General features: G+C 39.2%; 2 protein-coding genes and 1 pseudogene across 3 annotated transcripts; all 3 read right to left on the reverse strand.

Moving 5' to 3' along the window:
* Positions 1-784: 784 nt before the first annotated feature.
* LOC149041383 (oncoprotein-induced transcript 3 protein-like) lies at positions 785-5,254 on the reverse strand. 2 transcript variants are annotated; one of them, XM_089181135.1, is made up of 6 exons: positions 5,168-5,254; positions 5,013-5,055; positions 3,527-3,700; positions 3,095-3,211; positions 1,955-2,169; positions 785-1,135 (listed from the first exon to the last, which is right to left on the reverse strand). In XM_089181135.1, the coding sequence occupies exons 3-6, from the start codon at positions 3,693-3,695 to the stop codon at positions 992-994; spliced, it is 645 nt and encodes a 214-aa protein (XP_089037261.1). In that variant the 5' UTR covers positions 3,696-3,700; positions 5,013-5,055; positions 5,168-5,254; the 3' UTR covers positions 785-991. The 2 variants fall into 2 exon arrangements, with proteins under 2 accessions (XP_089037261.1, XP_089037262.1); XM_089181136.1 differs by having other exon boundaries at positions 3,527-3,720; positions 5,168-5,211.
* Positions 5,255-6,184: 930 nt separating this feature from the next.
* LOC149041384 (uncharacterized) lies at positions 6,185-10,306 on the reverse strand (annotated as a pseudogene).
* Positions 10,307-12,655: 2,349 nt separating this feature from the next.
* LOC149041385 (uncharacterized) lies at positions 12,656-15,612 on the reverse strand. Its single transcript, XM_089181134.1, has one exon. The coding sequence runs from the start codon at positions 15,379-15,381 to the stop codon at positions 14,062-14,064; it is 1,320 nt and encodes a 439-aa protein (XP_089037260.1). The 5' UTR covers positions 15,382-15,612; the 3' UTR covers positions 12,656-14,061.
* Positions 15,613-15,788: the final 176 nt, after the last annotated feature.

The raw sequence follows: 15,788 nt of genomic DNA on the forward strand, positions 1-15,788 counted from the left end.
TCAGTGCATTGCTAATAGAAATATTTCGAACTGTCTTATTTTCACAAAATGCGACTTAAACTTTGATCATTGAACTCGACCACACCGTTTTTAGTGACAGTGATGAACAATTATTTGTCGAAAGTGAAATGAATGTTGTTGAATAATCCTCGAGATAAATTCTTTTGTAAATTCGTATTGTTGTTGAAACCATCCTATAAATACAGAAAGCTTTGCTCATATTTTGTTACAATGGTTTGATTACTCGGAGATAAGCAGCCAGTTCCACAAGTATTTATACAGCAGCCAAAACTTCATGCCTTACTTTTGCAAAACGCCAAACTTAGTGGCATCTTTTGTTCTCCTTCGAGCTGAATTTTCTTCTATTGCGTTACACCGTTCGTCGTTCGCTCGTAATCTCACTCCCTTCCACTGACTGAGGGCCTAAAAAAGGCTATCAAAGGAAGATGTCCTTTTGCTACTCGTACATAAAACCTTTATTACAGGAAATGGCAATAAACTTATGAGTCGCTGATGATGAAAGAACACTCCATGACCCGGTAGTTAACTCTGTTAAGCCGTTTTTAAATTGCCGAGTACTTTTATTAAATAATATCTCCAGATAAAAGCCCAAACATACCATCTATGTTTACTTTTTTTTTTACTTTATTTTTGCATTATCACCCCGGTTGAGCAAAGATGACTGCGAACACCTGAAGCCCTAATGCTGAAAAGACACCTCCTTATTTCGTTTTGAAATTTAATTAGAGGATTGTCGTGATTCCCGAACACTTTTATTGCAGACTTTTCCCGCGCCAATAATGAATTCTTTATTTCTCTTTTCAATCATTCAAGTCCCCATTACAGAAAGAACTTATGCTACCAGCTGATATCAAGTGCTAAGGCTGATATAAGTATACGTCCCCTTTCCCCTGTAAAGTTTTAGTAAATCTGATTATAAGGTTCAGCGGTAAACGTGTGACGTGCTTCAGTTTTAATTGCCCATCATCCTTCAGTCACTGCCACAATAACGGAGTTGGCAAGCGGGCGGTTTCACCAGTTTGTAGATAAAGAACGAGTCGCAGTTCAGTACTTCAATGTTGGCTTGCCAGTTACAACTGTTGCTATTCCAGTTGAAACAAACTTGTCTGGATACCTAAACCAAAAAACATTAGAATTGAAAAGATAAATAAATGTATACTCATCACAAATATAGTCTTATGTTAGAATTAGGATATGTGTTATGCTGTGTCATAATTAGTAAAAAAAAATTTTTTTACATAGAAGCCGATTGAAAACACTCAAGTTTTTTTTTTCTCCTATAACGTCATAAAGCCTGTGTTCTCACTGGTATAGAAATGTACGAAGAGGAGCTCTGTTTAGCAGCCCTTATGTAAAATTTTATTTTTGCCTTTGAGGAAGTTGTGTGTTGCGAACTTTCTTCGGTAAATATCTGTACTTACAAACGTTTTCGCTGACACGCGATTGGTTCAAATGTGGCGCGTGGTCGAATATGCCCTTCCCCCGGTGATATTCTCTAATTTTGAAACATTGCTTACAATGCGATGAAAGTCTTCCTTTAAGAGTTTATTTTAGTTGGAGAGTGTTTAAGGATAAATTTGTTTGTGAAAGGAATAATTTGATTGTTATTGAAGTCGCGGTGGAAAGTCAGCATCTGTTTTCAATGTGATCGTTTTGTTCGGCGCACAGCAATAAAGAAAAAAGAGAAAGAGAGAATAAATGCATTCATTTGGCTTACAAATGTGCTCGTTTACATATCCTTCGGCATCATCTGTTATCCGAAGTCCACAGCTTTCTTAAAGCTTCGCTCTTCAAAAATCATTCGCTTCTCGGAACAAATAATGTCCATGGCAAAATATCCGAGAATAATTTCGCGCCAAACAGAGGCTAATGTTCATTTATATGAATTACCCAGAAAAAAAGTTTGTTGTTGTAAGAAATGTGATCAGTTCACCTTTCCCTCAGCAACGGATGGATGTTGTCCATTCAGCCACCCCGGTGCATGCGTGCCACACATGTTTTTATTCGGTGATGACTCTGGCATCTTTGAGCCTGCGGCTCCGGTGAAGCGGTACCACGCTTCTTCCATGTTGTTGTCACATGCTGCATTGCCCATACCGTAGGTATTCTTCCGGTCGGCGCTGTCCAGAACTTTGTAGCCTTCACACTCTATTTTGCAATATGGCAAAAACAAAGCTGAAAAATGTCTGCGCGTGTCCCAGACTCACTTGTCGATCCATAGCAACAGTGTACATTTATTAAAATAGCGGGAATTTTTTTAAAAAAAAACCTGAAATATCCACTTTTTAGTTAAAAGGCTGAAGACCACTCAGCACGCATATCAACATCATGGAGGCTCAACGTACAAAAGATAAATACATTTTTGTAAATGAAAACATTTTTTGTGCCCCTGTCAAAGGACCGTTGGTAGAGAAATTAAAAGTTTAATCTTGCTACCTGAATTATTTAAACTTGGGCAAAAAACAGCGTCGCTTAACAATTTTTTCCAATGTTATCATAGTGTCACTATGGTTTTATATTTGAGTCCGCAAAAATTCGTGACGAGCGGAGACGTTTTTCAGCAATTTGATTGGATATTTAGACACTTAGCAATCATGTCTAGGTGGAGAAAAACAATCTGCAATTCGTGGTAACCGTCGAGTATTGACAAGAATTTTGTTGGTTGGGGATGGAGATGCCTCTATGAGGATCTGTGATGACCTGCGATGGCTCAAATTGATAAAAATGGGGAGGGAGAAGACCAGCGGAACCTGCCTTGGGCCAATAGTTGTTCTGGGTAATTTAAGACAGCCAAAAATACAGATATAAAAATATAAAAAGACAAACATGGTTTGAGGTATTGACTTAAACAAAAATGTTCCGAAGGGGAACGAAAATTATTTGGAGTTAGTTGGAAGCTCGGCTTTGGTTAACAAGGATGCACGAGTTACAGGGGGTGAAAAAAAATCATCAAATGAATAACAAAAGTCCTAGAGTTTAATTTTGGTTCAAGTTAATGACGCATTCGAGTTAGCGAGGGTTCGAGTCATCATGGACTTTTTGAAACGTAGTTCGGAATCTACTAGAAATGTACCTGGAGCCAGTGGAGGGGGGTTTGTTGGGGGGTTTGTCGGCGGTTCTTTCTTCAGCTCTTCAATCTCTCCCTCTACAGCAGTAAGCCGCTCTTTTAGTTCAGAGATCATCGAGCAAGCTGAAAATAAATTACGCAAATAGTCTATGAATCGCTTTAGTGAAGCTAAGCATTAAATATAAGAGCAACTAAATGGAAAACTTATTTTCAATTTTCAATAAGCCGCCGAGAAGTAAAATTACACAGCTAATTCGTTGTCAACGTTGTCCTAATTAGGAAGAACAGGTTTTTTTTATACCTAATTTTATTTCTAAATCTGCGTTGTCGTGAAAAGCCTAAAGAAAACCATCTGAGTCGCTATTTCTTTCAGAGGGGTTTTTTTTCAAATACAGAGGGTCACAAGTTTATTATTAGGTATTCGTAGTTAAATTTTACCCTCTTTGCATTCTCCTAGTTCCTCCATGCTCTTCTCCAGCTCCTTCACCCTGTTCGATAGCTTCGAAAATTTTCCTCCTCCTTTCCCTCCAAGTACAGGTTTTGCCTCTTCCATCAGAGTAACCAACAACAGGAAAACCAGAAATGCAGATATTCGTCGAGTAGACATTTCCGCTGTCAGATTGTGACAGGTACTCGTAAAAATAAAGTTTCAAAGTTTGTTTGGAAGCCTTTTAAGCCGCCCTTATCATTACGCAAATGAAAATGTTTCGGTGTAGCATCTCGCTTTAATTTGCATCACCTCTATTTTAACTACCATTTACTCGCTCAAAAATTGTTCAATTTATAGAAGATCTTGCCGTATTTACAGCCCTAATCATTCGGGTTCTTTCAGAAACAATTTCGTTAAGTTTCAAAAAAAAAAAAAAAAATGTTATTTATCGGTTAAGGGTCGGTCCGTAAGTTGGTGTTTTAAAAGCGGCACAATTCAAAGCAGTGCCGATAGTAGTTTGTCCCGCTTGTTTATCCCAGCAGCAATGAGCAAAACAATGGATTAGCCTTGGTAATTTCATTCTTTAGAATTTTCCTCCACGGTACAATTTTGAAATTTGGCATGTCGGCACCGAATGGGGCGAAGACTTCACAGTGGGGATACTAAATAATAGTCCTGTTTTTCATGGTTCATTGTTTAGAAGTATTATGCTTGTGAGAAGTGGAACTATTCCATAGTAACTCTTTAAATTAGTCGTATTTCATTTTAATGATAAGCAAAAACAAGGGAGGATTATTTTGATGTTTGAACTTAAAAATGTTTAAGAAGAGTACCAAGGTCGTGTTTTTTGTAGAAATTCATGGAGCATCCTCGCCGATTTCAATTCATTGGCCTTTTACTGTGCAAAATTATGGAATTATGCATGGTGCAAAAGAAAATAATGGAACCAATTATTTTTGTCAGTATGGTATTATTATATGTGCGCATTGGGTGAACATCAGCTAAAGACTTCAAACTAAAAACCTCGGCCATCGAGCACTATTGAATGAATTTTTCTTCTTTAAAAGGAGCGTACTTCTGAGTTTTACAACTATTCCTTATAAAAAATAGAGAGTAAACAGTTGCGTCAAAGTTGATGGTCATTCAGGAAGAAAATACTCGTCAGTTTGATAGCTCTATTCCATATGATCAAACACACTATGGAATGTAAAAGAAAGGCGAAATATTAAGAATTCACTGTTTTAACTATTTTTTTTTTCAATTTTCTACTTTCAGAGTAACTGTGGACTGAAAAAGCCAAATCACACGGCAAACTAACTTGACTCAGACTGATCGTGAAGTGCTTTACATTCCAACTAAAAATAGAAATCCTTCGAAATATGGCAGAGCTTTTGATTCCTTACTTCATAATTACTGCGCATGAAGATATAAACGGTATACACGACCGATAAAACAGCCTGCGTGCGTATACAACCTGCCTGTGCGTATACATACCTGAAATGATCTTGGTCAATCTGTTAGTATTCAATACTCAAACCTATCACAAAATGAAAGACGCGATGTTAAAATTGACCGAAATCTGTAGTGTTACACATTGATTATGGACTAAAAAAGTTAGTTAATAAGAGGAAACGATTATAAATGACAACCTCTGGTCCTCGGCTGATCGAAGGAATCCTCCAAAGACAAATTGCCAGCCTCGAGTAAGGAGAACGGTTTTGCTCTGTAAGCGGGCGTTGGCCATGAAACGTTTCATCGTCTTATTGGTTGTGTATGATGTCAAGACCGCGGTGATAGGGTAGAATGAAATAACAAATTTTGTACTGACAGTGAAATAATAATCAGTGCACAAGAGATTATAGTTTTAATCTCTTGGTGTGTAATATCGTTTCATAATTTTTGCGGTGTTTCCTTCTTTGAGCATATGTTTGGAAGTATTATTTTGCTTCCTATTATAGTGGAAACCAATTCAAAATACGGTATTGGTTTAGCCTAAAATCAGGTTCGTTACGAATGTATAATTTCAACTCAAAAATAGAAATTTCCGAATTTGATGATGTCCTGGAGCCCCAGCGGCGTATTTTATAAGCAAAACCTTTCATTTTTGTTTCTATTGTGGATTTCATAACAGATTATTAATTAAAACTGGATATTTTCAAAATTGCAACACGAGTATTATTTCTAGTGGTTAGCGTCGGTTGTATCTTCAGATAAAGTCCTTTACGAAATTGAACAGACATAGGGTATTATAGCCACACTGCTTACTACGAATATCGCATATCTTCTTAGTTTAGTGGCCTCGAGGGCCGTTTCATATGCAATCGATTCTTAAAGTAGCTAAGGTTACTCCAAGAAAATGCGGCGAAAGGTTGCAACCTGCTCACTAGTGAGCAGTATCACATATATTCCTGTATGTAGATGATTTTGTTTTTAAGTCAGCAACATATGAAACTACTGAATAACTCTGGTGCTGAAAAGTGCGAAGCCGACGCCACAGATCTTCCATTGTTAGATTCTCTCTTGGCCCGTCCTTCTAATGCACAAGCTAGGGCACACATGTAGGCCATCTCACATGTGGCAAGCGAATACTAATAAGCGCTACCCGCGTAACTCATCCAACTTTTGGAATGCTGCGCGACCTTTGCAACTGCTCTTGTCTCGTATTTAGGCCAGTTTGTCCAGGTACTCACCCACGGTCTTCAGGTTTTCGAACGGGCATCCGTCTTTAAAAGCGGAGCAGTTTGCGGTGATGCCTTTGAACTCATCAATCAGGCCTTTATATGGGAAAACACCTTTACCAAATACTGGGCACCTTTTGGTGATCTCATCGACTCAGTTTCGACCCCAACGATCTCAAATACGTTAGCAGAGTACTTGATATTGTCATCCTTTCCAACCGAGTGGGGCTCATAGTAGCTTAAGCTGCTTTCTCGTCTGCCCGGTCTTGTTCGTTGTACGAGATGATTTCCATAGACGATCACGTTCTTGAGACCATCATGAAGACAGGCCTTGCGTTTTCTGAATGAATACAACAGAATGCTTGTGTCGTCGACGTAATTACGAACAATCCAAAGATTTCTTCCATTTCGAACTTTGATACCACCTAATGGACTCGCAAGCCAACCTCTGACGTAATCGCTTTTCACTTCCAGGTTTTATCAAACCCTTTCAGGGACATGGGGTGGTCTCTGTCTTCCGGTATTGGGACTTTCGCTGAATATATTTTCCACACACGTTGCCAATTAAGCGCAAAACGCTCAAAGTACTTCTAAATCTGGAAGCAACTCCTATGCACTTGAATCACGTAAAAAGACGTTTTTGTAAACGCGACTGTTTCCAAGCTCCATCATCGTTTCTGCCTATTGTTTGCAATTGGACTTGTCGATGAAAAAGTACACAGCTCTTTATTATAATATCACATAAAGATGATGGCTCTTTAGTTTGACCATCAAATACTACACGAATTCCGTCAAGATACAGATACTTCAGTGAAACATTGTGTATTTCTATGGCTTACAGAACCGACGCCTTGATGACTGCAATACCACTCTGGGTTCCATGCAATTCCACCAAGCCACTTGTAGCAATATCATCGCTGACCAGGTAGTCACCACAAGGGAAGAAAACCTGGCTGTTTGTGGAACCTGCGACGTGTTTAACGATGGCCTGAATAGCAGATATGTCGTATATTTTTCCAACTCCAACAGCGGCAATTAAGGAACCTCCGGGTTGTTTCACGTTGGTTGTTCCAGCAGGTATGTTATCTGATCCTGTCAGATTGTTTGGAGCTGGAAGAACAAGGAGAAGGGAGGTCGTTAACAAAGGTCCTTCCAATTTAAAAGATTTACCGTATTGTTGCTAAGTGACTGGATTGTGCCAGACAGAGCTGAATAACGAAATGTTACGTCACAGGTTTGCGATCAATAACGCAGGCTCAAGCGCAAAGGGTTCAAGATTCAGCGAAATTTGCGGAGAAAAAAGGGGCTGGCACTTAAAACCCAGGCATTTTCTTGTCGTTGAAGGAATTTTCCTATTTCCAGTGTTTTTAAGGAGAAAATGAATTTTTGGAATTTTTCAGGGGGTGTACAAAGATTTTGGAGGTTGTTCTGTAAAAGGAAGGCAACAGGGGAAGCAAACGCCTTCTAGCAACAGAATGGAAAATCAAGCATGCAGACGACTCAAAATCGGTTTTGCGCATCGAAGCCTAGCGCATGCGCAGACCTTATTCAGCTCTGTCATCTTTTCATTGATTGACCGTCAACACATGCAATCGCGTTACCCCAACACAACGTACCATCGTCGGGCATGCTCTGAGAGATCAATTTTGGCCGGCTGCGCGACAATTTCCCGCGCAAAATTTTGCAGGAAAATATAAGAGACAACCACTGTTACACGCAAGTACTGAAAATGACTTGGAATACTCATATGGATCCGCAAAGAAAAACCTACCTTGGGAAATGGAGAATTTGATACTTTTCCTGTTCATGCATCATTTTGTTTTGAATTTTTAAAACGCCATAACCATTTAATTTGCGCTGAGGTTCTTTGGACTGAAAGTAATAAATCGAGTGGCCTCGTTTCAATGTTCTCACACACGCAGACGTCTGACTGCTGTGTTAATCATATTATCACTCCGAAAATGTATCCGTGCCTCGAAAACCGCATACAGAATTTACTGTGGACTCAACCATATTAACAATAGGCAGTAATAAGCTCTAGTAGTTACCCTCGACTCATCGGAAAGGTTCGCGCATTGACCATCATCGCAGCAAATAGCGAAGCTAGGAATACAATCGACGCACAACACTATCCACGGTCAATCGATGACATTTAGTCGAACCGCAAGTGTCTGCCCAATTTAGCTGGAAAAATAGTACAAAATAATTCCGCTTTTTCCTTGGCGAATAAATGAAGACTTTCAGGAAACAGAGAAATAGCTAAGAAATGAATGACGACAAAGAGTACCTACTCAGTTCGGTTGCAGTTCACTTCATCTAATGCACGGTATTTCATAAAACGCTGTTGTATTTTTCAAAATAATTCAAACTTTTACGAAAGTAGCTTTAGATTTCCTTTTCTCGTGTCACAAAACTTAGCACTTTTGGTCATCAAAAGACCAAGTTTTTTGAACCGGATGACAATCTCTCTAATAACCTAGAATTCCGTCGGAAGCATACCCAGTAAAAGTAAGTAAAATGCATACTATTTCAGTTGGCATGTAACTATAAAAAAGAAAGAATGAATGATCGACTTCTCTCCGGGTCAAATTATTGGTTGGCAAATCTTCATCTTTAACCTCAATTTTTACCAACTTCAGACACAAATACTGTACTTTATCACATAAACTGCGGTGTTATACAAGGATTTCCGGCCCTAAGAAAAGCCGTAACAACCCACGTGAAAAAATATCGTATTCTTTCACGTGTGCTGATATAGCCAATCAGCTGCTGATACGTCACTCACCTTTAACGCCACGCGGTCAGGTTGATGAATGAATGGCAAAGCCTCCACGATTCTCAATACCATAGTTAGTAGAGGAGACTGGTTATGAAAGTCGGCGAGCTTCAGAGACCGATGTCTTTGTTTTGATTTTTGCCTTGTCACGTGATCGCGACAGTGCACATTTATCAAACGATCATGGCGTCCGTCGAGTAGTTTCTTGTTAGTTGTGCGATATGTGTTAGGTTTCTCCGTAATTTTCATCAGTTTATGGTTGTCATTTTGCAAGAAATATAAAAGATATGCCAGGGGCTAATTGCTCAGTATTTGGCTGTGGTTCGTGCAGAAGAATGAAGGGAATTGGTATTTGGAAGTTGCCTGTGGCAAAAGACGAATCTCATGGAACATGGTGAGACGAATGGCTTGGTGAGATAAAAAAGACAAGAGAAATTGATCATAACTTCAGAGAACAGTTGAAGAGCGATAGAATATATACCTGTGAGTATATGTCAATACAAGCTGTTTGTCGGAGCTTTCTCGAATTAGGGCGGCTAAAACACTAAAAATCCGTATCGCTCTATTTATAAAATCCGGCAGTTTTTGATGATGTTCGTATTATTCTCTTCAGGTTAGTAACGTAGTAACAAAACATTTCCAGTTTGACCTTACTTGTTTGCTTTTTTACTACGCTCTGCCGCGCTTTATTGTGATGAATTGGCGTTTTCTGTCCCATGTTCTGTTTCCCAAAATGCTTTCCGGCAACACTTCTATCCATCCTCCGGTGAAAAGAAATCAAGATTGCGCCAGGATCACACAGGTTTTGTTCATGTTTTAAAATATTATTTCTTTTAAGACTTACCTTGGAGCGAAGATGATGCTTACAAACAGAACTACTCCTCTGATCATGTTGAAACGCTTATTGAGAAACACTTTTCAAAAACTCGCTGAATCCAGTGAAGAGGAGTTCTTTTATGAAGCAAGAGTCAGAACAAAACTTTTTAATGTCAGCCACTGAAGTAAAGATGATGTAAACCTGCATCAAGATGACAACTGGATTAGCTCAGTTTGTCAAGCCGTGATCTCATTCAATCAAACTGTTTTTTCTTCCACACTTCTCTTATAAATGTCAAAGCAATTTTGCGAAGTTGTCTACTGAGTGCAGTGTCTTAAAAAAATCTCTTAAAAGTAATAAGTGATGGTAGTTTGATAAAGGGGATGATTCTTTCAGTAGCAGATTTAAGCGATGATGATGCAATTACAATGGTTTCAATTTCGGCTCTTAAGGTAGAACGCTCTACTTCTCATTTAGACATTTATTTGTTTTAAATAAGATTACAGGAAGTTGTAACAGGTGCATTTTGGTTCTGTAGTGCTATACTGTGTTATCTGTCACCGATTTGCTTTTCGGCCATTCACACGTGGACAAATTGTGTGTTACATCATTGACACCAAACTTTAAAGATGTGTTACAGCTGTTTTGCTGAACACGTTTGAAAATTGTACTATCCATGGAATCTGCTTAACCGTTGTTTTTCGACTTGTAATTAAAGACATTGGAAATGAAAATGAATGACTTCTTGAAACCTATGGAAAATTCAGTTATTCAGTACATTGTCTTTGATTTTCGTTCAGTTAAACCTGGTTTTATTAAACATGTTATACTGGTGTGACTAGGGTATGTGATTCTTTTTTTATCGGATATTATAGCACCAAAATGTTTCGGGTCAACCCAGTACTGCACATCATAGCTAGACGATTAGCAGAAGTGAGATATACAGAGATATTTCTCTTCCTTCGGGTCGTTTGAAGAGTCCAGAGACCTTAAAGTGATGTGCTCGTATACCAATGCGCTGCTAAAGGAGATATTTCAAACTCTTCGTCTTATTTTTACAAAATGCGACTTAAACTTTGATCATTGAACTCGACCATACCGTTTTTAGTAACAATGATTACCAATTACTTGCCGAAAGCGAAATGAATATTGTTGATTAATCCTCGAGATAAGTTCTTCTGTAAATTCGTTTTGTTGTTGCCATCCTATAAATACAGAAAGCTTTGCTCATATTTTGTTACAATGGTTTGATTACTCGGAGATAAGCAGCCAGTTTCCACAAGTATTTATATAGCAGCCAAAACTTCATACCTTACTTTTGAAATTTAAAGTGTTACATCAAATTAACCAAGTAGCATCTTTTGTGCTCTTCGGAGTTGAATTTCTCTTATTACGTTAATCACGTCTTTGGTAATATTACCGTAATTTCCGGTCGTTTACCCGCACGGCCGATTACCCGCATTGGCCGATTATTGCATACGGCGAAAAAAAAAGTCAACAGATTACCCGCACTGGTGGATAACCCGCACGTTATGTTACTCAACTTTTTGGTGGCGAAAACGTGACATTAAGGTGATACATTTCAGTCTTTTAAAAGTTGTCTGATCCAACTTTCGAAAACTTGAAAGCGTCTTTGTCGAGTTTAAAGGTCAAAGAAATTCAGACGCGGGCACAATTCTGTGTCAATATTAGCATGTACGTTATTGATAAGATTATACAGTAAAAACACTAGCGGCCCATGCCCAAATCTCAACGTTTCATACTTGACAGAATGCAAATTTGTGGCCACATTTTATGATTTTGTGCGAGCGATCGTTCAGCGCCATGTTGATTTGTTGAAAAAAAGCTGGGTGAATATTAAAACTTGAATTATAAAGTACTGTCGGCGATATCTGAAAAAATCGATATCTCCGGTTCTATTGGGCCTAACAAGTCCCTTAAAACGGGAAAATTTTCTTTAGCTCAAGCTAGTGTTAAATGGAAATTTGTTACTGATGCGCCGGATATCTTTGGATAATTTTCGTCACCATCAAGGTTTTGTTTTCACGCGTGCCAATAGCAATTTGTTCGTCGCAATTTGTTCGTGCGTGAAATAAACTCGAGTCGGCATCATGTTTTCGTGCCGCTTTGCGGCACTATTAATACAATAAAATTCACTTGAGAGGTGGAAACGCATGTTGGTGATAATTTTTTTCAATTCAACTACCACTAGATTTTAAAATTGTCACATAACCCGCACCTCCCTATTACCCGCAGTGGCGCGCGTTTAACGCAAAATCAACAGATTACCCGCGGGTAAACGACCGGAAATTACGGTATCCTGAATACGCGAGGCAGCGGGGTTAGACTGTTGCCCTGATAACCACAACCGCCGTTCGTCGTTCGCCCGCAATTTCACTCCCTTCCACTGACTGAGGACCTAAAAGAGGCTATCGAAGGAAGATGTCCTTTTGCTACTCGTACATAAAACCTTTATCACAGGAAATGGCAATAAACTTTTGAATTGCTGATAATAAAAGAGCTCCCCAATACCCGGTAGCTCAGTTAACTCTATTAAGCCGTTTTTCAATCGCGCCGAACACCTTTATCAAATACCACCTCCAGATAAAAGCCCACACATACCATCTATATTTACTTTTTTCAGCTTTTTTCCAACCTTTTTTTTTCGCATCATCACCCCAGTTGAGCAAAGATGACTGCGAACTCCTGAAGCCCTTATTCTAAAAAGACACCTCAACATCCCATACTGAAACTTATCGCGGGATGGTCGTGATTCCCAAACACTTTGATACTGCACACTTTTTCCGCACATCTACCATGGACCAATAATGAATTATTTATTTTCCTTTTTAATCATTCAAGTCCACATTACAGAAAGAACTTCTGCTACCAGCTGATATCAAGTACTAAGGCTGATATCAATATATTTCCCCTTTCCCCTGTAAAGTTCTAGTAAATCTGATCGTAAGGTTCAGCCGTATGCCTATGACATGCTTCAGTTTTAATTGCCCATCATCCTCCAGTCCCTGCCACAATAACAGAGTTTGCAACTGGGCGATTTCACCGGCTTGTAAACGAAGAACAAGTCACAGTTTCGTAATGTTGGCTTAAAGAAACAATTGTCGCTAACCCAGTTGAAACAGACTTGCCTGGATACCTAAGCCAAAAAACATAAGAATTGAAAAGATAAATAAATTTCTACTCATCACAAATATAGTCTTATGTTAGAATCAAGATATATGTTATGCTGTGTTATAATCAGAAAAAAAATTTGCACAAAAGCCGATTGAAAATACTCAGTTTTTTTCTCGTATAAAGTCATAAAGCTTGTGTTCTCACTGGTACGGAAATGTTAGAAGAGGAGCTCAGCAATAAAGAAAAAAGAGAAAGAGACGGTAAATGCATTCATTTGGCTTAGAGATGTACGCGTACATGTGTCCTTCGGCATCATCTGTTATCCGAAGCCCACAGTTTTCCTAAAGCTTCGCTCTTCGAAAGTCATTCGCTTCTCGGAAAAAATAATGTTCGTGGGCAAGTATCCGAGAATAATTTTGCGCCAAACAGAGGTTAGTGTTTATATATATGAATTACCCAGAAAAAAAATTTATTGTTGTGAGAATTGTGATCAGTGCACCTTTCCCTCGGCAACGGATGGATGTCGTCCATTCAGCCACCCTGGTGCATGCATGCCAAACATCTTTTCATTTGGCGGTACCACGCTTCTTCTATTTCGTCGTCACATGCAATGCCGCCCAAAGCGTAGGTATTCTTCCTGTCAGCGCTGTCCAGAACTTTGTAGCCTTCACACTCTAGTTTGCAATATGGCAAAAAAAGAGCTGAAAAACGTCTGCGCGTGTCCCAGACTCACTTGTCAATCCATAACAACAATGTATATTTATTAAAATGGCGGGAATTTTTTTAAAAAAACCTGTAATATCCATCTTTTAGTTAAAACGCTGAAGACCACTCAGCGCGTATGGCAACATCAACGAGGCTCAACGTACACAAGATTAATTCATTTTTGTGAATGAAAACATTTTTTGTGCCCCTGTCAAAGGACCGTTGGTGGCGAAAGTACCGTTCAGGATAGTGACTAAAATATTAAAATATGCCCGAAAAATATCAAGGATACTGTAATTTAAAATTATGCCCCTCGATCACTCTAATAAATTTCCGGCTAAGCTGCAGAATACCCTGCCACTCATTTACATGTCATTGAATAAGAATCGTTAATCTTTACAACTATTCTGATATTGTGGGCAAGTTCATAGTTTAATAAGGTGGAATGTCTAGTTTATATACTGGATATTTGTACAGATCTTTGATTTTTTGTTCAATGTCCTTTGTCTCGTATGATGGAGTACCTCGGTCCGCTTGCAGCTTCACTGGCGTCGAAGTCCCATGATACACGTTGTCTTTGTACACATGATGTTGAGACGGATTACCATTGGTCAGCCAAATGCATCTGTACTTAGTCGGGTTACTGAACCCAACGATCTCAAATACGTTAGCAGAGTATTTGATATTGTCATCCTTTCCAACCGAGTGGGGTTCATAATAGCTTAAACTGCTTTCTCTTCTGCCTGGTCTTGTTCGTTGTACGAGATGATTTCCGTAGACGATCACGTTCTTGAGACCATCATGAAGACAGGCCTTGCGTTTCCTGTGTGAATACAACAAAATGCCTGTGTCGTCGACATAATTGCGAGCAAGCCAAAGATTTTTTCCATTTCGAACTTTGATACCACCTGATGGATTCGCAAGCCAACCTCTGACGTAATTGCTTTTCACTTCCATGTTATCAAACCCTTTCAGGTACATAGCGTGGTCTCTGTGTCTTCCGGTATTGGGACTTCCGTTGAATATATTTTCCGCTATTTTCATTTTTTTGTCGCACTGGTCATACAGACAACTTTTAAAGTAGCCTTGGTCAGATTTAAGATTGTAACGAGTCTTCAAGAACTCTAATTTCTGTTTTTGATCTCGCCAATGGGATACTGGCTCAACTTTGGAAGACAACCACTCTAATTTACTTAGCTCAAGTCCACATACGTTGTCAATTACCCAAACGCTCAAAGTACTTCTAAATGCGGAAGCAACTCCATATGCACCTGAATCACGTAAAAAAACGTTTTTGTAAACACGACTGTTTCCAAGCTCTATCATCATCAGTTGTCGTTTCTGTCCGTTTCTTGCAGTTGGACTTGTCGATGAAAAGAATACACAGCCCTCTATAATAATGTCACCTGTAGATGATGGCCCTTTAGTTTGACCATCAAATACTACAAGAATTCCGTCCAGATACAGATACTTCAGTGAAACACGCTTTACTGGTGAAGCATTCTGTATTTCTATGGCATACGGAATCGACGCCTTGATAACTGCAATACCACTCTGGGTTCCATGCAATTCCACTGAGCCACTTATAGCAATATCACTGCTGACCAGGTACTCACCGCGAGGGAAGAAAACCTTGTTGTTTGAGGAACCTGCAACGTGTTTAACGATGGCCTGAATGGCCGATGTGTCGTCAGTTTTTCCATCTCCAACAGCAGCAGTTAAGGAACCTCCGGGTTGTTTCACGTTGGTCATTCCAGCAGGTACGTTATCTGATCCTGTCAGAAAGTTTGGAGCTGGAAGAACAAGGAGAAGGGAGGTCGTTAACAAAGGTCCTTCCAACTTAAAAAATTCACCGTATAGTTGCCAAGTGACTCGATCGTGTCAGGCAGAGCTGAATCGCGAGATGCTACGTCATAGGTGTGCGATCAATAACACGGACTCAAGCGCACGAGGTTCATTATTCAAAGAAGGTGTTTTGTTTTCCTTGAGGGCATTTTTCTATTTCCAGTGTTTTTAAGGAGAAAATTAATTTTTGAAATTTTTAGGGGGTGTACGAAGATTTTGGAGGTTGTTCTGTAAAAGAAAAGAAAAGCAACAAGGGAAGCAACGCCTAGAAAAACAGAATGGAAAATAAAGCATGCTCTCTCGAGGCCATACTA

This window comes from Pocillopora damicornis, chromosome 8 (genome assembly GCF_964200805.1).
Source record: "Pocillopora damicornis chromosome 8, jaPocDami1.2, whole genome shotgun sequence".
Taxonomy (NCBI): domain Eukaryota; kingdom Metazoa; phylum Cnidaria; class Anthozoa; order Scleractinia; family Pocilloporidae; genus Pocillopora; species Pocillopora damicornis.

Coding starts and splice junctions, on each gene's coding strand:
- LOC149041383 (XM_089181135.1), bottom strand. CDS start 3,695: ATGTCTACTCGACGAATATCTGCATTTCTGGTTTTCCTGTTGTTGGTT. Junction 3,212..3,526: donor ACTAGGAGAATGCAAAGAGG/GTAAAATTTAAC, acceptor ATTTATTTTCAG/CTTGCTCGATGATCTCTGAA. Junction 1,136..1,954: donor CATCCGTTGCTGAGGGAAAG/GTGAACTGATCA, acceptor TTTTTGGTTTAG/GTATCCAGACAAGTTTGTTT.
- LOC149041385 (XM_089181134.1), bottom strand. CDS start 15,381: ATGACCAACGTGAAACAACCCGGAGGTTCCTTAACTGCTGCTGTTGGA.